The 27342-nt window shown below is 30.5% G+C and overlaps 3 protein-coding genes and 1 pseudogene across 3 annotated transcripts in view; all 4 read left to right on the forward strand.

Moving 5' to 3' along the window:
- Positions 1–1907, forward strand: LOC103504182 (B3 domain-containing transcription factor FUS3). Its single transcript, XM_017048163.2, has 6 exons — positions 1–6; positions 686–775; positions 890–990; positions 1127–1173; positions 1373–1449; positions 1579–1907. The coding sequence occupies exons 1-6, from the start codon at positions 1–3 to the stop codon at positions 1879–1881; spliced, it is 624 nt and encodes a 207-aa protein (XP_016903652.2). The 3' UTR covers positions 1882–1907.
- A 3280-nt stretch (positions 1908–5187) lies between these two features.
- LOC127151034 (DNA-directed RNA polymerase II subunit RPB7-like) lies at positions 5188–8225 on the forward strand (annotated as a pseudogene).
- A 2044-nt stretch (positions 8226–10269) lies between these two features.
- Positions 10270–11701, forward strand: LOC103501347 (histone H2A.Z-specific chaperone CHZ1). Its single transcript, XM_051090273.1, has 2 exons — positions 10270–10419; positions 10658–11701. Exon 2 carries the CDS (start codon positions 10748–10750, stop codon positions 11351–11353), a length of 606 nt encoding a protein of 201 aa, XP_050946230.1. The 5' UTR covers positions 10270–10419; positions 10658–10747; the 3' UTR covers positions 11354–11701.
- LOC103504157 (DNA-directed RNA polymerase II subunit RPB7) overlaps positions 10333–27342 on the forward strand; it is a 29621-nt gene continuing 12611 nt past the window's right edge. The window contains exon 1 of the mRNA XM_051090274.1: positions 10333–10419. The gene's annotated coding sequence lies outside the window, so the exon portion shown is untranslated. The remainder of the gene's footprint in view (positions 10420–27342) is intronic.

Consider the following 27342-nt stretch of genomic DNA (forward strand, 5'->3'; position numbering starts at 1 on the left):
ATGGAGGTGAATTAATTAAGCCTTGAGATTTTGTATGGCAACCTAAATAAAGTAGTTTTTGAAGACGACGACACCCAACAAACAAAAAGAGACATACCATATATATATATATATATATAAATAATTGTTTGAATTACAATAATCCAAACATCTTTTTTTTTTCCTCACTATTTCTTCCTTTCTTATTACTTTTAAAAATGTTGTTTTTATTTACATTATGTCCCAGACAATCTAGTTTCGAAGAAAGTGAATTTGTTTCCTTAATTAATTAATAATTTAATTCTCTCTTCTTTCTTTTAATTTTTTCTCCTACTTTTTCCTTCTTTTGGTTATGTTTTCGATCCTAATGTTGGATTTTTTGAGATGGTCATGTTGGGGGCAGTGTCATTGCTATTTCAAAACACCATGTTTTTTTTTTAAAAAAAAAAAGGTAATAAATTTGATTTTGATATAGTTTTGAAGTTTTATACTTCATTATTTGATTCGAATTTGTAATTTGTTTTACTTTAAGATCAATCAATCTTCAAATAATTAATTTGAGAAATTTAAAGAAAAAGAATATATAGAAGAATATGTAGAAAAATATGTTTTTGTTTTAAACAGCTACCTATGATGTACATAAATTAAATAATTTGATTGTAATTTTTTTTTAAAAAAAATTGGTGTTTGTAATTTAAATGAACAGGTAATTGATCCAAGGAAGCTGAAGTTTCTTTTTCAAAAGGAGCTTAAGAACAGTGATGTTAGCTCTCTCAGGAGAATGATACTCCCAAAGGTTTTTATTTATTTTTATATTCATTTGATTTAATTTAGATAAGTAAATACATACATAATTAATTAAGACATAAATTATTAATTAGAGTTTTGATTAGTTAATTTAAATTTTCAGAAAGCAGCTGAAACTCACCTTCCAGCTTTGGAGTCCAAAGAAGGAATGATGATCACCATGGATGACTTGGATGGGGTGCATGTTTGGAACTTCAAATACAGGTTTTGTAGTTATTAATAAGATTTTATTTTCAATATTTTGAAATATATTCATCTTCTTAGCTTATAATTTTACTTTTTTCATAACGATAACGATGATTTAATTTATAATGCAATTATTTGGTGATGAATTTTGCAGGTTTTGGCCAAATAACAATAGTAGAATGTACGTACTTGAAAATACTGGTAAGCTTTCTTCAATTTATTACTTTTAATTAACTCTACGCACATTTTGAAAGAAAAAAAAAGATGATTATTGTTTTCTAGTCTTTTTTTTTCATTATTTTTCTCGGAAAAAATAAATTATAAGGCAGTTGACAAAATCCTTATCAAACAAGACTAGCTATTATGTATTTTCTTTTGTTGTGGTATTGGGTTTTCATAGGAGACTTTGTCAATGCTCATGCCTTGCATCTTGGAGATTTCATCATGATTTACCAAGATTGTGAAGAACATAACTATGTAAGTTAATGTCATATTCTTTCTAATAAGTGGTATTGGGTTGGGGAATAGAGAATATTAGGTGACACGGTTATAAATTTTCAGATAATATTGTTCCTTTTTTTCTCTCTTGGCAATGCATTTCCATAGGTGATTCAAGCAAAGAAGGCTTCGGAGCAAGAAATATATTCCGACATAACAACAAATGATGTTGTGATCAACGAAGACATTGTGTTTCAAGACTACGATGCTAGCAAAGCGGCTAGCTCCATCTACGTGCCTAGTCCAACCATGGAACATCCTGTGTCGTCATTCATCTACGACACTAGTTGTGCCTTCGACAATGATTCACCTTTCGACTTTATGACTGGATCAATGACCAACTACTCAAGAATGGGAGGTCTCGAAGGCTTTGGATCGGTCGAGAACTTGTCTCTCGACGATTTCTACTGAGAGAGTACTGCACAGCTACATAGTAAAAGAAGCTTTAAGCATGGGTTTCACAACATAATATATGATCAAATATTTAGCTAGAAAAAAAAAATCCTTTGGAGGTGAAGAAGGGCTTAAACTACTTGATGTTCGTACTGTCTATTTTGGTACAATACACTGTTTTATTTTGGTGCTAAAATGCGGCCCATGCAAGTTTGTATAATAAAAGAATGTCAAGCTCTATGTTGTTGCCTTTGTGTGTTACATATACTTTTATTTTAACTTTCTTTATAATAAAAGCTTCTTTTAGTGTTCAACAATAATATACTGTGTGAGATATTTGAATTTTTAACTTAAATTTGGTCAATGATGTATGTATATTTCAGTTGAGTTATTGATCTATCAACCTCTTCGATTAGACAGAAGGTTATAGAGTATTGATGTTGAGAAGGTGATATTGATCATATATACATCAATGGGCAATTTTGTTCATAGTTTTTATGACACCTTAAATGACTATTTTTATTCCCAAGATTTCAATTCTATTTAAAAAAATGCAATTGAAAAGTCAAAATCAAATTACAAAATGTATCACTTCAAACTTTTGTGTGTTACATCAAGATTAGGACATTAAAGTATAGAGATGAGTGTATCTTGAGATTTTGAGAGGTTTTTGAACTTAATATCGAATGACATTACAAATAATATATTAGATTTTTTTAATAACTTTTGGATTTCATCCAAAACATCATTCATCTTTGTGTGCGTCACTTCTTTCATCACTCAACTTTTTAAATTTTTTTTTTTACAACATGATAAATTATAATTTGGTAATTTGACGGAATGAACAAAAATAAATAATGTTTAGAATACGTTTAAGTATTTAGAATGGATGCCAATCAATTTTGTTTCCTCACAAATAAATTAAATTAGGTTTGAATTAAAAAAGTAAAAAAAAATGGTTAAGATTAATTTGTTATGTGTGAACCACGTGAATGTAGAACACATGAATTTTCATCGGAAAAGAATATTAAATCACAAAACTTCTACCCTAAAATTCATGCTTATATAGATCCCTAAAATTCTTATCCAAACAATTTCAAGAATACTTTTCAAAAGGATTCACAAATCACTAATTTACAAATTTCTTTTTTTTTTCCTTTGTTTTTCTTTTTTATAATTTTTTAAAGTTTAAGGTATTAACCCAATCAAAATTAATTGAAATGAAATACAAATAATTTACAAATACTCTAATTTAATATTTTTTTAATTGAAATATTTGAAATTTAGGAGTTAAAAGAGGGAAAGATGATGTTTTTCTTAATATATATATATATATATTTCAGCCCAACAAAAATCCTTAATTTTCAAAACAAGATGAATTTAAAAGTCAACATTTATCCCAATCATATAATCCTTTTGATTGCCAACAATGAATTTTCAATTTTAACTAAAATAAGTTTATGGAAAACGATAACACTATCAAATCCAATTTCAAAATATAAATTGTTTATCTTTAAACAAATAACAATTTTATCCAAAAGAAAATATTTATCTTTGAAATTTTGTATATATAATATAATTTTTTCGAAGAACAAATCTCATAAAAAAATATAAATTCTTTTTTGGTATTCATGATCACACAACAAGAGTAAATTAAAAAATAATAAAAAAAAATAAATAGGAAAAACAAAAATATTTGTTTTGAAATAACAAAATAGGAAAATTCATACAATTCTTATTTCAAATACCATTTTAATTTATTTTAATAATATGAACTAGGAAGAGAGAAGAAATTGAACCTATAATTTTAAGAATATTTTTGCATTTTGACTGTGTTTGATTTGTGTTATAGGTTACTTTTTACGAACTTACACAACCCTTAAAAATATGTTTAATTAATTGAGATAAAAAAGGATAGCTTATTTTCAAGTATAGTATAATCAACCAAAATATTTACAAATGATTTATCAATGTACCTATCATTAATTAAAGATAGAATATAAAATTAATGATATATTTTGTAAATATTTTCAACATTTTTATTTAAAATAACTTTTCTATTTACATTATTGATTTTTTTTACATAGTTCGATGGGTAAAATATCTTATACTTTCTTTAAGTCATAGGTTCATAAATCTTATATCTTTATATAGCTACATAGTTTTATAAGATACTAATTACTTACCCAACTATCAAAATGAACAAAGTTGATATCAAACATGTCTTAGAAAAAAGTGTAAATTTCAAATTATAATATTAAAATTAAAAAAAATCAAAGAAATTATACTATTACTTAACGATTTTCCATTTTGATATTTATAAAACAAAAAGTAGACTCAAATTTTTAGGTTAAAAATTATTTTACCATTTAAAAAAACATTAAAAAAATATTACAATTGAAAGGTAGAGTTAAGATATTATTTATGTTCACACCTAATTCCACAATCTAAGGCTATGGAAGTTGGACGCTTTGTTATATTAATTAAAAGGAAAAACAAACTTCGAAGAACCTTAGTTTAAGAATTCCATTCAAATCATAAACCAATAAGAAACTTAAAATCGCATTAACATTAGAGCATTAAAAAACTGGGATAGAAATTTGCTCATAAACTAAACAATATATCCATAACTCAACATTCAACTAAAACTTAATTTCTCTTTAACATAATCACATCTTTAGAAGTGAATAATAGACTTTTGCAACAACAAAGTACCACAAATTATGTGGCATTATTCCCTTGTAATTTGAAACCTCTAACAAAATCACAGTTAAAGGTGAATCTCACCAAAATATCAGGATTTTCTCCTGATAGATTCAGATTATCTGACACACCTTCACACACTCTGATTTTTCTCATAAATACAACTTTCACCTTGATTTTAACCGTATCACGTTTTATCTGACAGCACGCTGACACATCACACTAATCTCACCGACGCATCACACATCACACTAATCTCACCTGACGCACTGAAGAACTGTTGCTCCCATTATAGTCTTGGCAGCATGGCTTCCAGGTGGAGATCATTCCCTGTTATTTTGTTTTTTTTTCTTTTGGGGAATCGATTCTTACTATGGATTCTTTCTAAGACTGTAAATTTGATTATGGTCCATTATCATATACCAATAATATCGGTTCGCAAGATCCCAAATTGAGTCGAGAAAACCCTATTCTGCCATTCTATTTTGCTGTTGTTATACACGTCAGTCTAGTTCTTACTTTAACCTGTCATTCTTAGATTATTGTTTCACTCCTAACTCTAATATTTTATGTTGAACTTTTTATACGCCGTAGGAGTTGCATTCATTGAATTCAAGTGGTTTTCGTTTAGTTAGAGGAAGCCAATATGTTTTTTCACATAGTTCTGGAGAGGAATATGCAGCTACACCCTCGCCACTTTGGCCGTAACGAACCCTACGTGAGAACCTGGTGTCCAAACTGATGAAAGATGTTGAGGGCACCTGCAGGTTTGTTAACTGTTTTTCCTACCTTATTGTACACTAGAAAATTCATGTTGCTATTATTTTCTTTTTGTTAATTTTGGAGAAAATATCTTGTGATAAGATGAATTACTAGATTTGATCTTGGATTATGAGTTGTTGGGTGGCATCCCATTAGCTTTATTTCACGGCTGTCCATTATAGGATTTCTTTCATTCTAGTTAACTTTTCTTCGTAGTACTTCTAATTGATGATTCAATAATGTTGAAACATATTGCTAATATGTTTATGGAGAGGCTTTGGACATCTGAGAAACACGTGAGAAAAGATAGTTGTTTTAATAGACATCTCAGGTTTTTACATTAGTTGTTTAAATAGACATTCAGCTCCCACTGAATCAATGAAAGATCCAAGCTTCAATGGGGTGATGAACAGAGTCTGGAGAAGTTAATATTACTAATTGGGCCATTGATGTAATTGGTGGTAAAATATTAGCTGAGGGAAGTTTAAACCTTGTTTCGCTGGATTTTTCTTGTGTTGTATGATACACATAATTCTATTATGATGCATATGCATGTCCCTTCTTCATTATATATTAAAATAGCATGTCAGTTCATGAACATATGAAAGTAGATAAAAATAGTTTGACCGATGATATTTCTTTTGAATGTTTGATACTTTGTTCAGCTAGTGAGTGGTTAGGGGGGTTTCGTTATTGAAAAATGTTTATATGTTGTCGCAGCGGCCGGCATGGGTTTGTAGTTGCAATCACAGGAATTGAGAATATTGGGAAAGGATTGATTCGCGATGGGACTGGCTTTGTCACTTTTCCCGTGAAATACCAATGTGTGGTGTTTCGACCATTCAAGGGAGAAATTTTGGAAGCGGTTGTTACTATGGTAAACAAGGTAAGTATATGTCACTTTTTTGCTATCTAGAAAGTAAAAAAATATTTTAAAAAAATTAAAACATTAATAATGTGCAACTATTGTAGATGGGCTTCTTTGCTGAAGCTGGACCTGTTCAGATTTTTGTTTCAAACCATGTAAGTACATACTTTTAGCTCATTTCAGTTATCGTTTTTCTCCTTTTTGGCTCACTTTGATGTTACAAGCCACCAAGTGTCTTGAAGCTTCATTTATGAAACAATTCCTTACCAAATATAAGTGGGGTGGGACAACATGGTAGTGATGGTTAGCGAGGTTCCTTATGCCAATGAAACTTTTGTCATGTTGTCCACAAAATTGTGCAATGCATATTTAGTGAGAACTAGAGAAGTAATATGAAAAAGTGGATTGTAAAAGTATTAAGAGAGATTCAGAAATTTGTTATGAATGTGTATCTGGTTCATTGTGCGGTTAAATATTTAAGCAAACGAACACTTTCTTAAGTTTCTAGTTTGTTGTTTGATACTTTTCAGCGTTGTTGTGCTATGTTAAATCCGATCAACATGCTGGCCTATCCATGAGATACAATTTTTTTCTTAGCACTACAAACACATGTATATTATGCTCAGCAACCCTATAACAAAATTTTCATTTCCAAGCTTTTCATATGGCAAATTCTATACCTGTCTTGGCTTCAAGCAACCATTATTTTATTTGTAATGAATTTATTTCCTAGCTTTCCAAGATGTTAGGTTGGCGATCAATACCAAAGTACCAAATCTAAATGGTTCAAACACCTACTTGAATTTACTCCCGCCAAACTGAATTTGCAGCACCAACATCTTGGCTTTTATTCCTTTTATATATTATTCTCCCATGAGTGTGCTTAACCTTCACTAAACTCAACTCACATCTTGTGTTTCAGTTGATACCAGATGATATGGAGTTTCAGTCTGGAGATGTGCCAAACTATACCACGTCAGATGGATCGGTATATTTCTATTTTACATGCATTTTCTAGTATAGACTGATAATGCTCTCTTGACGTGTTAAATTTACTGAATTATCTTTGATCTCTTGTAGGTTAAGATTCAGAAGGATAGTGAAGTTCGATTAAAGATAATTGGCACTCGAGTAGATGCAACTGAAATTGTATTTCCTTCTCTTCCTTATTTAGTATTGTTTTTCTAAAATTTATTTGCTCTGTCCTTTGATGGTGCAAGTTAAATTTTCTTTTCTATGAAAATATAATGCTTTGCCTTCATTCTTACCATTTTAAAATCAAAGGATGCCTTTGGTAGCAAAGGGTCTAAAGGCTCCTAAGTTTTTAAGAGTAATTTAAAATGTTTTCCCTTTTATCCCAGTTGTGGAGTAGTAGGGTGTATATGTTGATATTTTAATGACAGAAAAGATATACTATATACATCTATATAAGCCTGACCTGAATGATAGTTATGAGATTCTTTTTAACTTTTTAGGAGAAAGTCGAAAAGTTATAGTCGATTTATTTAGCATATATTCTCCCAAGTGGTGAGAATACTCAAAACTTAGCAACTCCACGTTAGTTGTTTTTGTGACTTTGATAGAATCTTTGTGCCATTATCAAATTCTGGAATCTGGCGTGTCTCATTTAACTATTATTTTGCTTGCAGTTTTGTATTGGAACCATAAAAGATGACTTCTTGGGTGTGATCAATGACCCTTCAGCGGCTTAGGTCTTCATCTTTGATGCAAGTTTGTAGATTGTTATGTATTAACCTTGACATTGATAAAAGAAAATTCTAATTTTGCTGTATAGGCTCTGTTTTTTTCAACCGTTTATCCATTTATTTCTAGGGGGGGTTAAAATGAGAAGTATATTCCTAGGGTTAAATTATAAATTTCGAACCTTACAGTTTCGGGAAAGGCTATAATGTAATCTATTATGTTGTTTTAAAGGTTTTAACCTTCATGGTTAGATATAAACTCTAAATAGTCATTGTTGTTGGATACAACTTTCATGAATAATCTCTACAAATCTATATTTTTAATATATTTAATGAGTTTATTATTTTTTTTCTTTCTTTCTTGTAATGGATTTAGTTCATAGATTTAGAAGTCAAAATGAGGATGTTGCTTAATCTCACTTCTCTAGCCTCTTCGACCTTTAGCACCATCTCATCCAATGCCACTGCAACACCTTTGCCTCCAAGCTCGTTGATGCGTCTTCCTCTATACCATCTCTACAAATCGGGTCTCTCGTGTTGCCAGCCTCGTCCTTCCTTGCACCTTCCCACCCATGGTACCATCAACCAAATTACAAACAAATGATGTTGCTATCTCAACCCTAAATCTTAATTTGTTTTGTGTGGGTTTGATCAATTGTGAATATGCTTAGTTACTCACTCCATTTCAATAGTCTTTTTTATCAAATGACAAACAAGAAAAAGGGAGTAATCTCTTAGCATATATGTAATGTGTATATATATAAGAATCGAAAAGGGGATGTTCATATACTAATGTATTTCATTAACTTCCTATACTATGCTTGTGAATGAAAATAATATTTAAATATTTTATTAGAACAATAATTTCAATAATTTTGACTTTGGTTTTCTAAGATTAGTTAAGTTGATTGGCCTTGATTGTAATAATCATAACTAAATAATTTTTCTCCATTTTAAATTATCTTTCATCCTTCAAACTTAAATCTTCGTTCAATATTTTTCATCAAACATGTATTTGAAGGACAAAAAAAATGATATATTAAGCCAAAGCTAGTATAACTCATCTTTTCACCCATATGTAATAGTGATTAAAAGTTTGTGGTTCAAATCCTCTAACATTATCATACTTAATAAAAAGTTTTAATGTTAATTTATATTGCTTCATTCTTTTGTTAATAAATTTTAATGTTACGACTTTTTCAGGTATAGTTAATAAAGATAAAATAAAACTTTATATTTATGAAAGATCTACCTATATAACTTAAGAGGAATAACTCTAACAAAATATCCATTTGTATACCTATACTTGGTAATGTATTAAATTTATAACTTAAATTTTTATTTTTCTTTGAAATGCATCCTAAACTTAGATGAGTATTCAATTTTTGTTAGTTGCCTGACTAATTTAAATAAAAAGTGTCGTAAAAATCAAATAAAAGGATACTCGTTCATTTTAAACCATGGGCCCATAATTTTGTGAGTTGTGAAATGAAATGAGAGATATTCAGGGTTTGAAGATGAATCGAGGTCTAAACTAATTACTATGCAGTTCAACTGGTTATCAAAGACCTCCAGACATCTCATTCCCTCTAACATTGCTAACTTGTTGGATAACTTTTCAAATAGTGTTAGACAGAACAAATATCAACAAATGACTCCTTCGCCATCCATGACATATTTGTGTATCTTGAGCATGAGAGCACATTGAGGAAAGTAACACTTTGCTGTGAGATCTTTATTTTGGGTCATTTAAGTCGTTTAAAATTAATTAAAACACAACTTATTCATCATGTTCTTATGTATATTTAAGTGTCAGTTCCCTCACGTTGACCATGCCAACAAACTTAAATGAATTCAATATATTCATAAATTTAAGTTCTATCTATATAAAGTCAATTCTCAAACAATTTTTTCAAAACAAATTGTGAAATTGCATGAAAAACTTTTTTTTTTTTGTAGAGTTATTATAAATAAAATTAGAAAAAAGAAAAAAAAAAAGAGATCGAGAAGAGAGAAAGTACCCGAGGAGAAGGGAGGTGGGGAGTGGAGGAGGAAGAAGAAGGAAAGGAGAAAGAAGGAAGATTGGAGGAGGAGGAAGAAGAAGGGCGACCGTTTCTGGGCATACGTTTCTTGCAGAGGAGGGGAGTGGAAGCGAAGGCGGGGACGGCGGAGGAGAGATCATCGACGACGGGTTGCCGGGTTGACCCAACCCAACCCGGTTTAAGGGTATATATATATATACACATATAAAAACCCTAAATTAACATTTTTCATTCTCATTTTGCCCCAAACCTTGCACGCAACTCAACCCCTCAGGCCTTCAGCGCTCGCAATCCCTTCGGCATTCAGACCTTCACATTCCGGCAACGTTCAGAACCACTCGCACGTTTCGGCCTTCACATTCCGGCGAACGTTTCGGCCTTTGCTTTCAATCTCACTCTCTCCTTTGCCCTCTCCCTGCTTGACGCTTTTGCCGCTCCGCCATCTCTCTCCGTTCAGCGCCACCGCCGCCTCCTACCGGTATTCTCTCGTTCTCCATCTATGTCGTTATTCACTACTACTCATGTTAGAACTTGTGTAACGAAAGAAACAGGATGCTTTTGCTTTACCTATCGGAACAATCTCAGCATATAGTTAGGTTTGATGTTAATATCGAATGCTACTCTGATTTTCTTGGTTTCGTCGATTGATTGATTCTCGTACAGTTTCTTCTTCAAAACCCTAATTTTTTGTTTCTTCCATTGATTCAAACAATTAGGTTTCGAAGCTTCTTCAATTGTGTACCGGTTTTGTACCAAATTAAATGGCGGAAATTACCAATAGAGAGGAGGAGGTCGCATTTGATTAAATGGCAGAAATTACCAATAGGAAGGAGGAGGTCGCATTTGATGCGAAGCGGAAACCTGCTGATTCTTGCTTCCAACCGAAAGAGGAGAGTTCGAACAAAATTCAGAAGCTCGAAGTGGTTGAGGGTGAAGAATCCTGTAATTATGTGAAGAACAATGCCGAGAATGGTGACCATAAGGGAAGTGATGAACAGATTGATAATGTTTCTTCTACGGTTCTGGAAGGGAAGGATGACGATGGAGTTGATGGAGCTAGTTTAGATGCGGGAGATGAGGAGGAGGATTATGAGGATGAAGACGATAGTGAGGATGACGAAAAATCGAGTGGGAAAGTGGCTGCGGATCGGAAGGGGAAGGGGATTATGAAGGATGACAAAGGAAAAGGGAAATTGATAGAGGAAGATGACGACGACGACGATGAGGATTCCAGTGATGATGGAAGCGACTTGGATTCTGAAGAGAGCGATTTGTCGGATGATCCACTTGCGGAGGTCGATTTGGACAACATCCTTCCTTCAAGGACGAGGAGGCGAATGGTTCACCCTGGAGTTTATTTCGCTACGGATCTGGCAAACGACGACGATGATAGCAGTGATAGCGATGCTTGAAACGTTCAAGAAGGTCAGTAAAATTCGCAATCGAACCTTGGAGTTAGTACAATTGATATGAGTTGATGTTTCTCAGTTTTATCTTCTTTAGGGATAATGCAGCAATGTAATGAGTTACTCCAACAATTTGATTTTTAAGGTTACATGTTTTCTTGTTTTCCCACTTTGATATCGGTAGCATTGAGGATTGCTTGCATCTATGGCTTTCGTTAATATGCCTTTTTCTTAGAAGTTCTTATTTGTAGGGGGATTGTACTCATCAATCTTAATTGTAAGCCAAAATTAATAGATAGCAATGGAGTTTGTAACATTTGATTCTTCACTTAACGGATATGTTAGTGATGCCAATACTCTTGCACATTGAAAAGCAGTTTCTTGAGATTTAGAACATCACTTCCAAGCACCAACCATTATTGCAGTAAAAATACTTTGAGAACAATAAAATGTGTGTTTGAAGTTCAACGTTTGCCACCATGGAGTGAAAAAATTACTGGAAAAAACCTAACCTGATGACAATAACTTGATAATATGTGAGGGAAAAATCGTGTTCAATGAAAGCATTGAGTTTTACATATACATTTTCACATTCTTCATCTTCAGTTTGACCCTGTTTACATTTTTCTGTTTAGCGAAGAATATGTGTTTATCTGATGGAGAAGGAAGTGTCAGTTATGGAGTTTATGTTGGATGTCGTTATATTCTGCTTATCAGTGCGTTAGACTATATGTTTGTGAACTATGTGAGTCAATCAGTTTAAATGTGATCACCGTTCTTGGTTCTATCGGTTGAGTTTGTTTATTTGAGACAACTTTATCTGTGGTATGTTATGGAGATGTCGGTATGCTAGCATGGTATGCTAACATAGTATGTTTTTTCGTTAACTTATCCTTATGTAATTGCATTTTTTTTTCATTGTTCTAGAGTATATATGCAATTCGGGGAGTAGGGGAGTAGGGGAGTAGGGGAGTAGGGGAATAGGGGAGTAGGGGAGTAGGGGAGTAGGGGAGTAGGGAGTAGGGGAGTAGGGGAGTAGGGAGTAGGGAGTAGGGAGTAGGGAGTAGGGAGTAGGGGAGAGGGGAGATTGCTAAAAGATTCCTACAGTTGGTATGATCAGAAAAGACACAAAATCCTCGACCATATTAAACCACTCCAAAGTTGAATAAAATGTCTTTTCTCTACGAGAGACACTCGTTTCTCTCACAGAAAAAACTTATGCTACCCCCACCCCAAGGAGCGGTGGGGTAAATAAATTTAAAAGAATGCAAGTATAAAACTTCATTTAGGTGTTGGATAATTAGTGATACAAAACTTTTCAAAGTTTCTAAGGTGTCCATTATTCAATGGCCACTCACTCTCCTATGTTTTTCTGCTATTCCTTCCCAAGTAGCGGTGGGTAATTTCAAATAAATATATGCGCAAAACTCCAATTAAATGTTGGGATTCATTAGAGATATGTAACTTTATCATAATGTTAAATGGTTCTCTTTTGACAATTTCTTTAAACGTATCTTTGCTAAATAAACAATACTTCTCAAATACCCAGATTCGTGGATTTTTAGTTTTCATAATTTTCATAGATAAGAAGTTATCTTTCTTAAATGGATTTTACCTGGACACTTGTAAAAATCCCTCAATAACACAAGAAGAAGTTGTCTGAAGATGATGTTCTAGGAAAGTCACAAAGAATAGAACCATGCAGTTGCATTCCATTTTCTTTTTAATAAGCATATGACCTCTTTGATAATTGGTTATTTCATTGCTATAATAAAAAATTTAGATCCTAAGTGCTCTTTTGATTAATATTTGCAAGTTTTGTAGAGATCTTGGAAAAAACAAAAAGCACAGTGCATCTATGATTTTGTGATCAAGAAACTTCTTTGAATCATATGGATCTAGCACTGCCTACATTTTTTTTTTTAAAGAATTTAACATAACTTAGGTGAGAAAATGTTAAGGATATCATAATGGCTTACAAATATTGAATTTAACTAATAGTTTTCTTTTCTTTTTTAGGGATAAACTCTATAATCGATAGACTTCTATTAAAGATATCGTCTATCATTTTAAGAATGAATATATATATATATATATATATATATTTATTGGTGATTCATTGTAAAAATATTTGTCTACAATTTCTTGGAGTTCATTTTATATATGAGTTGTACTTTTTAGTTTATCATACCTTGTCATGATATTATCAGCTCAATTTTATTTTATTCTACTCAATGTTCTTCTGATATGTTTGAAGAATTCAATTTAAAAAAGAAAACGGAAGTAGTAAAAGGTGGGGGAGTCGGGATGTGACAAATTTGAGTTTTGGGGAAAAAAAAAATAAATTTTAGGTTTATTTGATAAATGTGTTGGTTATGTTTTTACGTCGGCGTAGAAGGTTTATAGAATAAATTAGGAAATTTGTTTTTGGATATTTATCAATGTAAGTAATATCATAAATCTAATAATCCAAATAAAGAAGTTACGATTTCTTTTTTAGTTTGGAGACTAAAACAACGTTTCTAAAAGTTTATAAACCAAAATAAAACAAGATATAGGGTAGGATTTAAGTCATTTGTTTTTATGTCCGTAAAAGCATAGCAATGATAGAATTTAAAAATTTGTTGTATTTTATAAATATTTTGGTTCATTGTACTATAGTTAAAAATGTCCCATTTGAGAAAGGTAGATTATTTTTCCATCATTTTATTATATCAACAGAATATATTTAAATTTAATAATATTCTCTAAATTCAAATGTTAATCATAATCTTAAAATTTAATAGTTCCTTGTGTATTTTGTTTATCACCAAATAACATTCAAAATCCTAACGACAATCCCTATAGTAAATAAATTGTAGTGAAATTTGAAAATTTTCATTTTTTTTCCTTATTTAAGGGTAAAACTTCATTTAGTATTGAACTATATAAAACTGATTTTAGAATAAGTTAAAAGTTATATGTTCAATAAAACTTCTATTTATTAATTAATTTAAGGAAGTCACTTTTTCAATTATTTTTTGGTGCTAAAGACTCAACTTCTAAAATTATAAATTTTAAAAAGATATTTCTTAAAAGTAACAATCCCACCAAAATTCACTTCTATCTTCCAAAAAAAAACCCATGGCCCCAATAGCGAGCAATTTGAAATTGAACCCATGGCCCACAAAAGTCCTCTTTGTTGGATACGGTTTCAAATATAATAGATTTATCTCTCAAGCTAAGCTATTTACAATCATGGTTTTAGTATACCTTCTCTTTTCTTCTCTCATGGGCGTTTTTGAATGAATTTTGATTTGGTATACTCATTTGTTCAAATGTTTGGTTTACAAGTGATATGTATTAATTTTTCCATCATAAATCTTTTAGTAAATTTGTTATGATTAAGTGACTTCGTTCTTTTTTTAGGTAGCGAAAAACTCAATCTAGATGTTAGTTAATAAATGATATCTAATTTTGTCATTATTGTAGAAGAATTGTTACATTTCTTATGATAAAGTGACTTTGTTTTTCGAGACACTTGCTCCTTTGTTAGAAATGACTTATGTTATTCAAATCCAAGTAATGGTACAACGGGTAATTTTGAAAGAATTCAAACATATAACTTGATTTGGATGCTAATTAATAAGTGATATCTAGCTTTTTCATCATTATGAAATAACTATATACATTTTCTATACGATGATACATGACTTTATTCTTTAAGAGATACATGCTAATTAGTTAAAAATGATCTATGTTATCCCACACAAGAGGGGAGAGTGAGTGGATAATTTTGAAAGAATTCTACCATCAGACAAGTTCAGTTTTTTTTTTCTAAAACTATTTTTAAATTAATTTAAACAAATCACTTTTTCAACTACTTTTTCTACAAAATTTGGTGAATAAAGTGCTTCTGAAAATATAGTTTTCAAAAATATTTCTTACCCACCCAAAAAAAGTCACAGGGTTGATTATTACAGAGGCCCCTAGCCTAACGGTGTGGAGGTCATGATTCAATTTGGAGATGAAGCCATGACCCACAATTGAGTCCACAAAAAGATTAAAATTCATAACATTAGAACTGTCAAACTCTTAGGATTGTGCTTCTTTGCTATTCCTTATCAAGTGGGGATAATTTTGAAATAGTTTCCCTTCAACATAAAACTCAACTTGGATGCTAAATCATATTATATTTGAATTTCTTCTTACACGATAAATTCTAAATCAGTATTTAAGGTGTGCCACTCTTCAATAGTTACTCACTTTTTCTCTTGAAAGTATATTTTCAAGTAGTTGGAGAGGTAGTTTTGAAAAAATTCGGACACAACTTTTGTATATATTGGTTATCAAGTAATATTTAACTTTTTCTTGTTGGTGTTGTCATCAAACAACCATAGTTTCTTATAACAAAAAGAATAAAAAAAAAAAATAACAAAGCAAACGAACTAGCTTTAAAGGTGGCTTTGCTCTTATCTTTCCTTACTTGTGTTATCCTTTATCAAGTAGTTGTATGTAATTTTGGTTGAATTAGAGCACAATATTGAATATATATATATAAATGCTATAAATGCTACTTAATTAATAAGCGATAACCTTATCATTCTCATTGTAAAACAAGTTTGTAAATTTATTATGACAATTTTAATCTAAGCCCTTAATGTCACTTGACTTTACAATAGTTATTATCTCTTTCTCTCAAACGTTAGGTGTTAAATTTTATTTTATTTTTACTTTTTCTCCTTATTTTCTTAATTTCAATTACTAATATTTGTAGTAGATTTATTGTTTTTTTTTTTAAAAAATAATTTGAAAAAAAGTTATATTAAAATATAATTTCCATAAGAATTGAAAAAGTCTTAATAAAAAATAAAAATCTTTCTATTAGACTTATTTAATAATATGTATAATTAAGGTGTGGGTTATGTATATGGAATAATATTTTATCATGTTGAGTTATTCTATTAGATTTAGCCTCTATTTAATTAAGATTCTAGATTCTTAATTGTGTATAACTAAGTGGGTAGAAATATATTCCTATATTGATTAGAACTTAATGATAACCTAATTAAATTAGTATAGGTCATGGACCCCAATATACAAAAATAATAAGATTTCTTCAATCCCATCACGAAAAAAATTGCACTTAAGGATACAAATTTTGGTTGAGGAAAACAATAGAATTAGGTACATTATTTTTTACAATTTAACATGAATATGATCCTATAATTAATCTATTATATATAGATTTAAAATCTATAATTATGATAACACTTTCATCCATATGAATTAAAAAATTAGTGAAAAAAGTCATTGGATTCCCATTTTTACACAAACCTATCAAAAGTGAGTTAAAAACAAAAACTTATTATAAATTTGTTAATAGATGTCCATTATAGGTCATATGTCACTCCCTCCACATCCATCTACCTTGTCAAATGTCTCGAATATACCCACTCTTAATGGTCATGTAATCTACCTACCAATTTCCAAATTGCCTATAAATAATGAAACTTGATAGATTTGTAAGACACACAATATTAGTTGAAATTTAAGCACATTTTAGATATTGAAAATTTTTAAAGTTTTAATAATATTATTTAGTTATTTTATTTTGTTTTTTATTATTGTATTATTATATTATATTATATTATATTTTCTCCATATCCATACTTCAGTTATATGTCGTTGTGCTCAATTTTATAGCAAAACTAACATAGCTCAGAGAAAGGAAATAATTTAAATTTGGCAATTAAAATTTTTACTTGTAAAAAACAATTAAATCCAATATGCTGAATTTTTTAGACCAATTCAATATTTAAAAAGAATTGAAAGAAAATTTGTTGATTTTAAAAAAAGAAAATGGGGTTTTTAAAAATATAACAAATCGGCAAGATATTTACGTTGTATAAAACAGTTTTAAAAACGACAAAAGCCCACAATGGGAAATATAAAAAATGCTCAAGTTAACACACGATTAATTGACCACATGCGTACATGTAATTCTTTTTTTTAAATGATTATGATATGTGATTGTGTAAATAGTGTTATAAAAATTATCAATACAACAAAACAGGAAAACATATATGTATATAGATCTGAGCCCAACGAATTCACGTTGTTTTCTTAAGACAAATTTACTCACCCTATTGCTTGAGTTTTCAGAGTAATTGTCTCCTAGGATAGAACAGATTACCTTTCTTCTAAGAGTAGCACCCCGTCTAGAAGATCAGCGAACAAAACTTTGTGGATCTACCGAACGTGAAGATTGTGGATAATGGAGAAAATAGTTTTTGGAAGAAGACAAATGATAATGAAAATTTTCTTCTTCTTCAACCAAATAGAAAAGAACCTATTTATAGACTTATTCGTGGCCATTCGAAAAGTTGTGTCTTTTTTCGATAACACTTTTCATGAAGCGATGCATCCACTCATGAAGTGATGCATCCACTCATGATGCATCCATTCATGAAGAAACACGAACAATAACCATTTATTTCAACAATCCCCCATAAATGGTAAGTTGACAAATAGAAGAAAATAAGCGTTCGGTATTTTCTAATAGAGAACTTGCATGAGGATAAGTAGTATAAACTTTAAACTTTCCCTAGTGAACATCAATCGAGTTTACTTGGTTAATCAGTGGACATGATGCCTTGAACTGTCAACCGTTCTAGAGTAAACTAAAGCAATAGATATCACACAACTTCTCATTATAACAAAGTTTGTTCTCATGATTGTGTTCGTTTTGGCCTTGAACACCGTTTGGTCTCATGAGTGTTTTAGAGAATTCGCCTTAAAATTCTCATAGAAGCGGCCCCTTCACACTCACATAGGTGATTCCTGTACAGAACATCGTATATGCTCTTTTTTTTTTATTATTATTATTAATAAATATCACTCGCAGAAATCATTAAAAGCACGATGCTTACCCTAAACTCATACTAGCACTACTTCATCATTCGTAGAATGAGTGAAAGATGTTAATACAATGCTCATTATGTTATCTACAGATCGGTTTTCCCATTGAACCTAGATCTTGGGATCTCTAGTCAACTAGGTTGGGTTGCCTCTCTAGGTAACTTCATATCATAGGCTTTAAACCCATTCTTTTTTATGAACTCTCAACCAACTCCCTAGTTAGGCCTTTAGTAAGTGGATCCGCAATATTATCTTTTGACCTCACAAAGTCAATTGTGATAATTCCACTAGAGAGTAATTGCCTGATTGTATTATGTCTTCGTCGTATATGTCGAGACATACCATTATACATAATATTTCGTGCCCTTCCAATAGCTGCCTGGCTATCACTATGTATACATATTACAGGCACCAGTTTAGACCAATTGGGAATATCTTCTAAAAAATTAAGAAGTCATTCTGCTTCTTCCCCAGCTTTGTCTAGAGCTATAAATTCAGATTCCATTGTAGATCATGTCATACATGTTTGTTTGGAAGATTTCCAAGATACAGCCCCACCGCCAAGGGTAAAAATGTAACCACTTGTGGATTTGGAGTCTTTAGTGCTTGATATCCAGTTGGCATCACTATAACCTTCAAGTACAGCAGGATAGCAAAAGTAGTGTAATCCATAATTTTTAGTATGCTTTAAGTATCCTAAAATTCTCAAGATAGCTTTCCAATGATCTTGACCTGGATTACTTGTATAGCGACTTAACTTGCTCACAACATACGCTATATCAGGACGTGTACAACTCATAATGTACATTAAACTACCAATGATGCGGGAGTATTCTAATTGTGCTATATTATCCCTATTATTTTTACCTAAATAGAGACTAGCATCAATTGGGGTCTTTGCAATCACAATGTCATGTTTTTTATATTACTTCGATATTGTATCAACATAATGTGATTGAGACAGCATTAACCCTTGTGGGATTTTAGAAATTTTAATACCTAGAATAACATCTGCGACACCCATGTCTTTCATCTCAAATTTATTGGCCAACATTTGTTTGGTAGTCTTAATAATGTTGATATTGCTACCTATAATTAGCATATCATCAACATACAGGCACACAATGACATGGTCATTCTGATTGCTTTTGACATATACACATTTGTCACATTCATTGATTTTAAATCCATTGGCCATCATTACACTGTCAAATTTTTCATGCCATTGTTTTGGTGCTTGTTTTAATCCATAAAGAGACCTAATTAATTTACAAACTTTCTTTTCTTGACCGGGGGAAACAAACCCTTTAGGTTGTTGCATGTAGATCTTTTCATCTAACTCACCATTTAAAAATGTCGTTTTGACATTCATATGATGTATCTCAAATCCATGCAAAGCTGATATTGCTATGAGCATGCGAATGGAAGTAATTCTAGTAACTGGTGAGTATGTATCAAAATAGTCATGTCCTTCTTGTTACTTATATCCTTTGGCAACAAGTCTTGCCTTATATTTATCTATTGACCCATCGGTCTTCATCTTTCGTTTGAAAATCCATTTGCAACCAAGTGGTGTACTTCCTAATGGAAGATCAACAAGCTCCCAAGTATGGTTATGCATAATGGACTCAATTTCACTATTCACAGCTTCTTTCCAATATGGAGCTTCAGGAGAGGACATGGCCTCTTTAAATGTTTGAGGTTCGTTTTCTAACAAATATGTTACAAAATCAGACCCAAATGATTTTGAAATCCTCATCCTTTTACTTCGTCTAAGTTCCTCATCCTTGTTTAACTCATCATTTGGTCTATTTTGAGATTCACTCGTTATAGCATCAAAAGAACGTTTTTGTAACCTTGCTTTACGAGTCATTTTGTGTAGAAAAATATTCTCAAAGAATGTTACATTACTTGATTCCATGGTAGTATTAACATATATATCTGAGACATCTGATTGATGAACTAGGAATCGATATGCACAACTGTTGCTAGCATAACCAATAAATATGCAATCAACCGTTTTTGGTCCTATTTTAACCATTTTGGGTTTACGCACTGCAATCTTTGCTAGGCATCCCACACTTTTAAGAATTTGTATGAAGGTTTTCTTCCTTTCCATTTTTCATAAGGAATATTTTGTGACTTCTTATGAGGTATCATGTTTAATAAGTAATTTGCTGTCAACAAAGCTTCTCCCCATAAATTTTGGGGTAAACCTGAATTTATAAGCATAGCGTTCATCATTTCCTTAAGTGTTCGATTTTTTCGTTCAGCAATTCCATTGGATTGAGGTGAGTATGGACTAGTAGTTTGGTGAATAATGCCATGTTCTAAACAAAATTGTTCAAAAGGAGGACTATATTACCATATCGATCACTTCTTATTACCTTAATTTTTATGCTTAGTTGATTTTCAACCTATTTTTTATAAAGCTTAAACACTTCAGCCTTATCTTTTCTTTTCAGCAGATAAACATAACAATATCTTGTGCAATCATCTATAAAAATAATAAAATACTTTTTTCCACCTCTAGTTTGCACAAATTTCAAGTCACAAATATCACTGTGAATTAACTCTAAAGGTTTAGTCATTCTCTCAGTGGAATGAAAAGGTGCTTTGGTCATTTTTGATTCCACACATACTTCACATCTAGGATTTGTATCAAAAGTGAATTTTGGAATCAAGTTCATATTAATCCGCCTACGCAAAGAATTGAAGTTGACATGTTCTAGTCTGCCATGCCAAAAAAAAGACTCAACAATATAAGCAAAAGTGATACTTTATTATTATTAATACTTTTGAGTACAGCTGTGAATACATTTAATTTAAACAGGCCATCACTCAGATAACCTTTTCCAATGTACATCTCATTCTTGGAAAGTACAAATTTATCAGATACAAAGACAACTTAAAGCCATTCTTACTAAGTAATGAACCAGAAATTAAGTTCATGCGAATGTTAGGAACATGAAGCACATTGTTGAGAGTGACTTCCTTTCCAGAGGTCATCTTAAGAATTACTTTCCTTGTCCCTCGACCTTTGACGTAGAGGAGTTACCCATATATAATTATTCTCCATTAGAGACTGACATATATGAAGTGAACATATTCTTGTTGGCACAAATATGACGAGTAGCACCAGTGTCTACCCACCATTCCTTGGAATCGTCCACCATGTTGCACTCTGAAATGACTGCACAAAGGTCAATATCTGCAACATCATCTGATATTCATCAACTTCTGTGATATGAGCTTGAACATGTTTTTTTTTAAAGTTCTTTGGCTTACGACAATCCTTAGATTGATGTCCCATTTTGTTGCAATTTGTCCTTTTTTCGATAACACTTTTCATGATATCTTGGAAAGATATCAATTCTTTAATTGTACATAACTTCATTTGGATGCTAATACAAAATCAAAATGCAGGTATAAAACTTCATTTGAATGTTAGATAAGAGTGATAAAAAATATGTGGATTTCTTCGAACAACACTTTTCAGAGTAGTCTTTAAGGTGTCTTTCACTTTTCAATAGTCATTCACCCCTTATGTGAAAACGACTTCTGCTATCACTTCCTAAGTAACAGTGGGGTACATTCAAATAAATACACGCACAAAACTCTAACATAATGTTAGGTTCATTATATCATAATAGCAAAAGAGTTAATGGTTCCCTTCTGATAATTTCTTTAAATGTGTAACTGCATCTTTGCCACTTAAACAATATTTCTCAAATATTTAGATTTCTCTCTTGAATATCACGAATTCTAATTGCTATAATTGATATAATTTTAAAATTATTACATAAACTAATACTTCTAATTGTTATAATTAAAACTCTCATAAAATTTTAAGAATTTATAAAAATACGCTAGAGTTTACACTGATAATAAAATCATAAAAATCAAAATAAAATTTTAGAAAATAAATTGTTTGGATTAATTGTTATTTATTTAATATAAAATTTTAAAATTATTTATATAAAAACAATAAATATTCAAAAATGTTCAAATACAAAATCTTTGAAAAATATCAATTCGTTAAATCAAAATCTAATATAAAAAACCAAAATTACGTTATATACAGTTTTTGTTTAGATACTATATTAATATTTAATATATAAACGATAATTTAAGATTTACTTAAATGAAAATAAAAATCATTCAACTAATTTTGAGAAAATGATAATCATTCAACCAATTTTAATACATTTTTGTTTGCAAAATCAATTTATAGAAGATTCCAATAAATTTTAGATTAAAAGTAAAAACTAACCTTTTCAAAATTTTAAAATAAATTTATATTTTAAATTTAATACTATTTTATAATTTTAATTGAATACTACTACATAAAATAAGCTAAGGACCGGGTAATTTTAAGTTTCATTTTTTGCTTTAACTTTTATGATAAAGATATTTTTACTAATACATTCACATCCTTCCATACTTTTTAGGTACCTTTCATTTTAATTTAATTAAGACACATCATTTATAAAATAAATAAATTCTAACTAAATCTTTCATTTACAATAAGCAGAAACTAATATGAATAAATATAGATATATAGATTTAATAGAAGATGCATAAACAAATTATAACTTATTTGTTATTTTTATTGTTTTATATTTTTTAATATCGTATTTTGTTTGTTTGTTTTTAGATTTTTGAAGCATTTGATTTCCATTTTTATTTTATGTAGACAAACTCTGACTTGAAAAGTGAAAAACAAAATTCTCAACTACAGTGAATAATCTGTAGTATATATAAAATCTATAGTGTATATAAAAGTATGAAGGGGGACAAACTTTCTCTTCCATATATGCTCCTTTTGTTATAAGGGTTTGCAATATTATTTTAATAGGCAATTTAATCATTTGTTCAAATTTATTCATTCACTTTAAATTAAATCATATTAAAAGCCACAACTTCTAAATATTAAATTCCACTAAAAACCATTAAATTCACGCACTCATAAATATTGTCCGTATAATGCTTTTTTCAAACTTTTGATATTGTTCAAATTCATTATTATATGTCTGACTTTTCATTTTCTATAAACTTTTGATCTTGGTCAAGTTTATAACTAATAGACTTTTTATTTACTCACTCTATATCAGTATAAATATGAATATTTTTAGGTTAGACATTTATCATTTTTTTATTCTTTATTCAAAATACAAATTTTTCTCTCTTATTGTCTTAGCATGGTTATTAGGGGTGTAAGAATAACCCAAGTAATCCGACAACCTAAACTACCTAACATATATTATATGTTTAGTATTAAGTGTTTAGTTTAGTACCCAACTCTTCCTCCATGTTTAGTGTGTCATGGTTAGTCGAAAAAAAGTCAAATGTTGGTGTTGGCATCATAGGAGTATTGGTCAAATGATCAGCCTCGAATGTTGCGTACTGATTTTGAAAATTATGTTGAAATGTAACATTCTCATGTTTAGTCGAATCCCTTTGTTCTTCATAAGGAACATCACTTTCAAAATTTCTTACTCTGTATATGGATGTCAAGTTATGCAGAACAAGTTTTGCCGTTTTAACCACCACATTTGATGGTGTACTAGATATTCCTAACTATGCAAACTTTTCCTACAATTCACATGTTTACCATTAGACTATGCAACTAAAATATAATTAACTGATTCAATTAAATAATAAACCCTTACCAAAAAATGGTATGATGTTCTTGTCTTTGTGATGTATCGCCAGTTAATATTGGCGTACAATTGCATATACCTAGACACAATATTTATGTCATCTCTAATTAGAGACGAACTAACAATAGAGTTATTTCGATCTACCAAAAGTGAAATTTAAGGAGCCAAATATCTAACCCAATCACACTCGTGTCGACCGCGTAAATCATGTGAATGTAATCGAGCTTTTGTGTCACAAGGTTCAAAGATTTGTTGCATCATTCCAAATTGACGCATTACACAATCTGGATAATGCTACTCCACCACGAAAAAGCATATGAACGGACATCTTAATGTTCATAACTCATAACCCGGAATGCAATAAAGTTGTAAGCTTTGTTAGTGGTTATATGGCTTTCAGCAAATCTGCATATGATTTAAATTATTAATAAAACAAAGAAGATAAATATTACATGGATAAAGAAACAAAATAATATCATAAATTAAATCGTACTTGATTATATGCAAGTGTGTCCAATATATACCGATATTGGAGTAGAACATGTTTAGTTGTTCTAATAACGGAGAGAAGTCATCATTCCATTTGTAGTAACAATCATAAGTTCAATTGTCTGTGTTTGTTAATAAACATATTAAATATTATTAACAAATGAAAGGTACTTACCATACTGCTAATCATTTGTCACTAGGTAATCCTTATACCAGTGTTGTCGTCGAGGTACCAAAAGAGGATATCGATCCCATGCCCATATTTGCAGCAATAAAAGAGGACTTGCAATGTCTTTTCCATTAATAATTACTGACTTGCATTCTTGTCTATACAACCATGCAAGACAACCAACTCCCCAACTATATGTCCCAGCTATATTAAAATCTTCCAATGGAGGAAGGTACATCAAGTGCACCCGACTATTTGATTTATTACGAAAAACCAAATTGTCGATAAATCTGAGGATATAGGCTCAAGTATATTGTAGTAATTGGTTTTCAGTAGCATCGTTGGGTAGATGGTTAAAATCGTCAAACTGATGTGCTAACCATGACAAGCTGAGATGACCTCCCTTAAGAATATTGTCGTTTGTTTCTACTCCTAGTAGATCGTAACACAACTAGGCCAAATTATAGTTAAGTGATTCAGTAAGTGCTCGTCCAATAATGGGATGTCCGAACTGGATAGCTATGTCATATAAGGTGATCGTACACTTTCATGCAACATGTGGAAGGTGTGTGTCTCCTAACGCCATCGCTATACTAATGCGATGATGAGGTGCCAATCAAATTACACAAATTTAATACATACAACTCCGTAAAAGTTAGATTCACTTAGATAGTAAAAAATATATGGATATGGATCTTTCTATCATCGAAGAACCGCCTCCCAATGCCTACAGTGCATAGCATCAACGTGCTCATCCTCCAATACAACCTATGATCGATGACTCCCCTAAAGGTGTAGAATAGAATGGTCATATGGTCTTGTACTAGTATCGCCATCCATTTAGTGTCATTGAAATAAAATCAAGAGTAGTTAAATATTACAACAAATAATTATACTTAGAACTCCAAGGGAACAAACCACTAGAGATTAGGAATAAAATTAATTTTTTGCATATGTGGTCATTCAAATAACAATAGAAATTATGTTGAGGTTACATTGAAGGGAAATGCAAAAACACTACAAATAACAATAGAAACTATGCCCTTTGTTTGGGACATTTTTGTTGATTATGTCCCTCTTGTCTACAAACAGTGCAATGCGAGGGAACTCTTGTGTCCCTTCTATCCATCTTATTATGTATCCCCGAAGTGCGTGGTCTGCTTGCACTCTGTATTCTTGCACTTTGTATTTATTGTTTTTATGTAAATGATTTTAAAAAATTGATATTAAATAGATAACAAAATAATCCAAACAATTTAGAGATAAATTAACTTTTGAAACAAATCAAATTGAGAGCATTTTTTATTTTATTTTGACTTTTATGATTTTATTATTGGTGTAGACTCTAGCATATTTCTATAAATTCATAAAATTTGATTAGAGATGTAATTATAGAAATTAGAAGTATTAGCTTATGTAATAATTTTTTTCATAAAAATTATATCAATGATATAAACCTAATCTATTATATTTATGAATTTTTTAAAAAATGTAACTACACACTCTATTATTATTCCTAAAATTGTTAGGCATCATAATTATTCAAATTTTATTGTATCTTAGTTTTTTTTTTATTAATTTTCATAAATGTAACAAAACACTAAAATATTCCTGACCCGTGTAACAAAAACAAAAAACTCATGAAGTCATTAAAGTATTTTCATAAATTTCAGGTTTGGACGATTCGTCACTTCATTTGCGATTTATTCATCTTCTCTTTTAGGTTTCTTCGGGTCTTCTTCCATATTTTATTTCTTATATTTTTATTATTTCTATCTTCTTTTTCTTTCTTTCTTCATCTTCTCTTTCTTTTTTCCAACTCCTCTTCCAAAATATCAAGATCGTATAAATATCACTTTGATATGATCAAAACGATTGCTTATCTAGTCAACACGATCATTTAAATTTGAAATCCTTTTCCCAATGGTTTACAAAGAATTACATGATCGTGTGCATATGATCCAAACGATGGCTTATCATAGTCAACATAGTCGTTTAGCATGGTCAACACGATCGTTCAGATGTGAAGCTTTTTCCTATCGTTTAAAAAGAGCTACATGATCGTGTGGATATGATCGAAATAATTGCTTACCATAGTCAACACGATCGTTGAGATTTGAAGCATTTTTCTATCGTTAAAAAAGAAACTACACGATCGTGTCGATACTACCTACACGATCGCATATCACAATCGTTAGAAAAAGAATTACACGTCGCGTATGGTCGATTAATTGTGTGTTGACTGAGACATTTTTTGTATTTCCCATTGTGGGCTTGTGGGTTTTTTCCGTTTTCAAAATTGTTTTATACAGCGTAAATATTTTGCCAGTTTATTATATTTTTAAAAACCCCATTTTATTTTTTTAAAATCAACAATTTTCCTTTTAATTCTTTTTAAATACTGAATTGGTTCCGAAAAATTCAACTGATTGGGTTTAATTATTTTCTAAAAGTAAAAATTTTAATTGTCAAATTCAAATTATTTAGTTTCACTGAGCTATGTTAGTTTTGCTGTAAAATTGAGAAGCACAACGACATGATACGGAGAAAATATAATATAATATCATAATAAAAAAACAAAACAAAACAACTAAATAATATTTCTTTTTTTTTTTCAAAAACTCAAATCTCCCACATCCTAACTCCCCCACCTTTTACTACTTCCATTTTTTTTTCAAATTGGATTCTCCAAACATAAACATTGAGTATAATAAAATAAAATGGAACTAACAATATCATGACAAAGTAAAATAAACTAAAAAATAAAATAGTTA

Source organism: Cucumis melo, chromosome 9, assembly GCF_025177605.1.
Source record: "Cucumis melo cultivar AY chromosome 9, USDA_Cmelo_AY_1.0, whole genome shotgun sequence".
NCBI lineage: Eukaryota > Viridiplantae > Streptophyta > Magnoliopsida > Cucurbitales > Cucurbitaceae > Cucumis > Cucumis melo.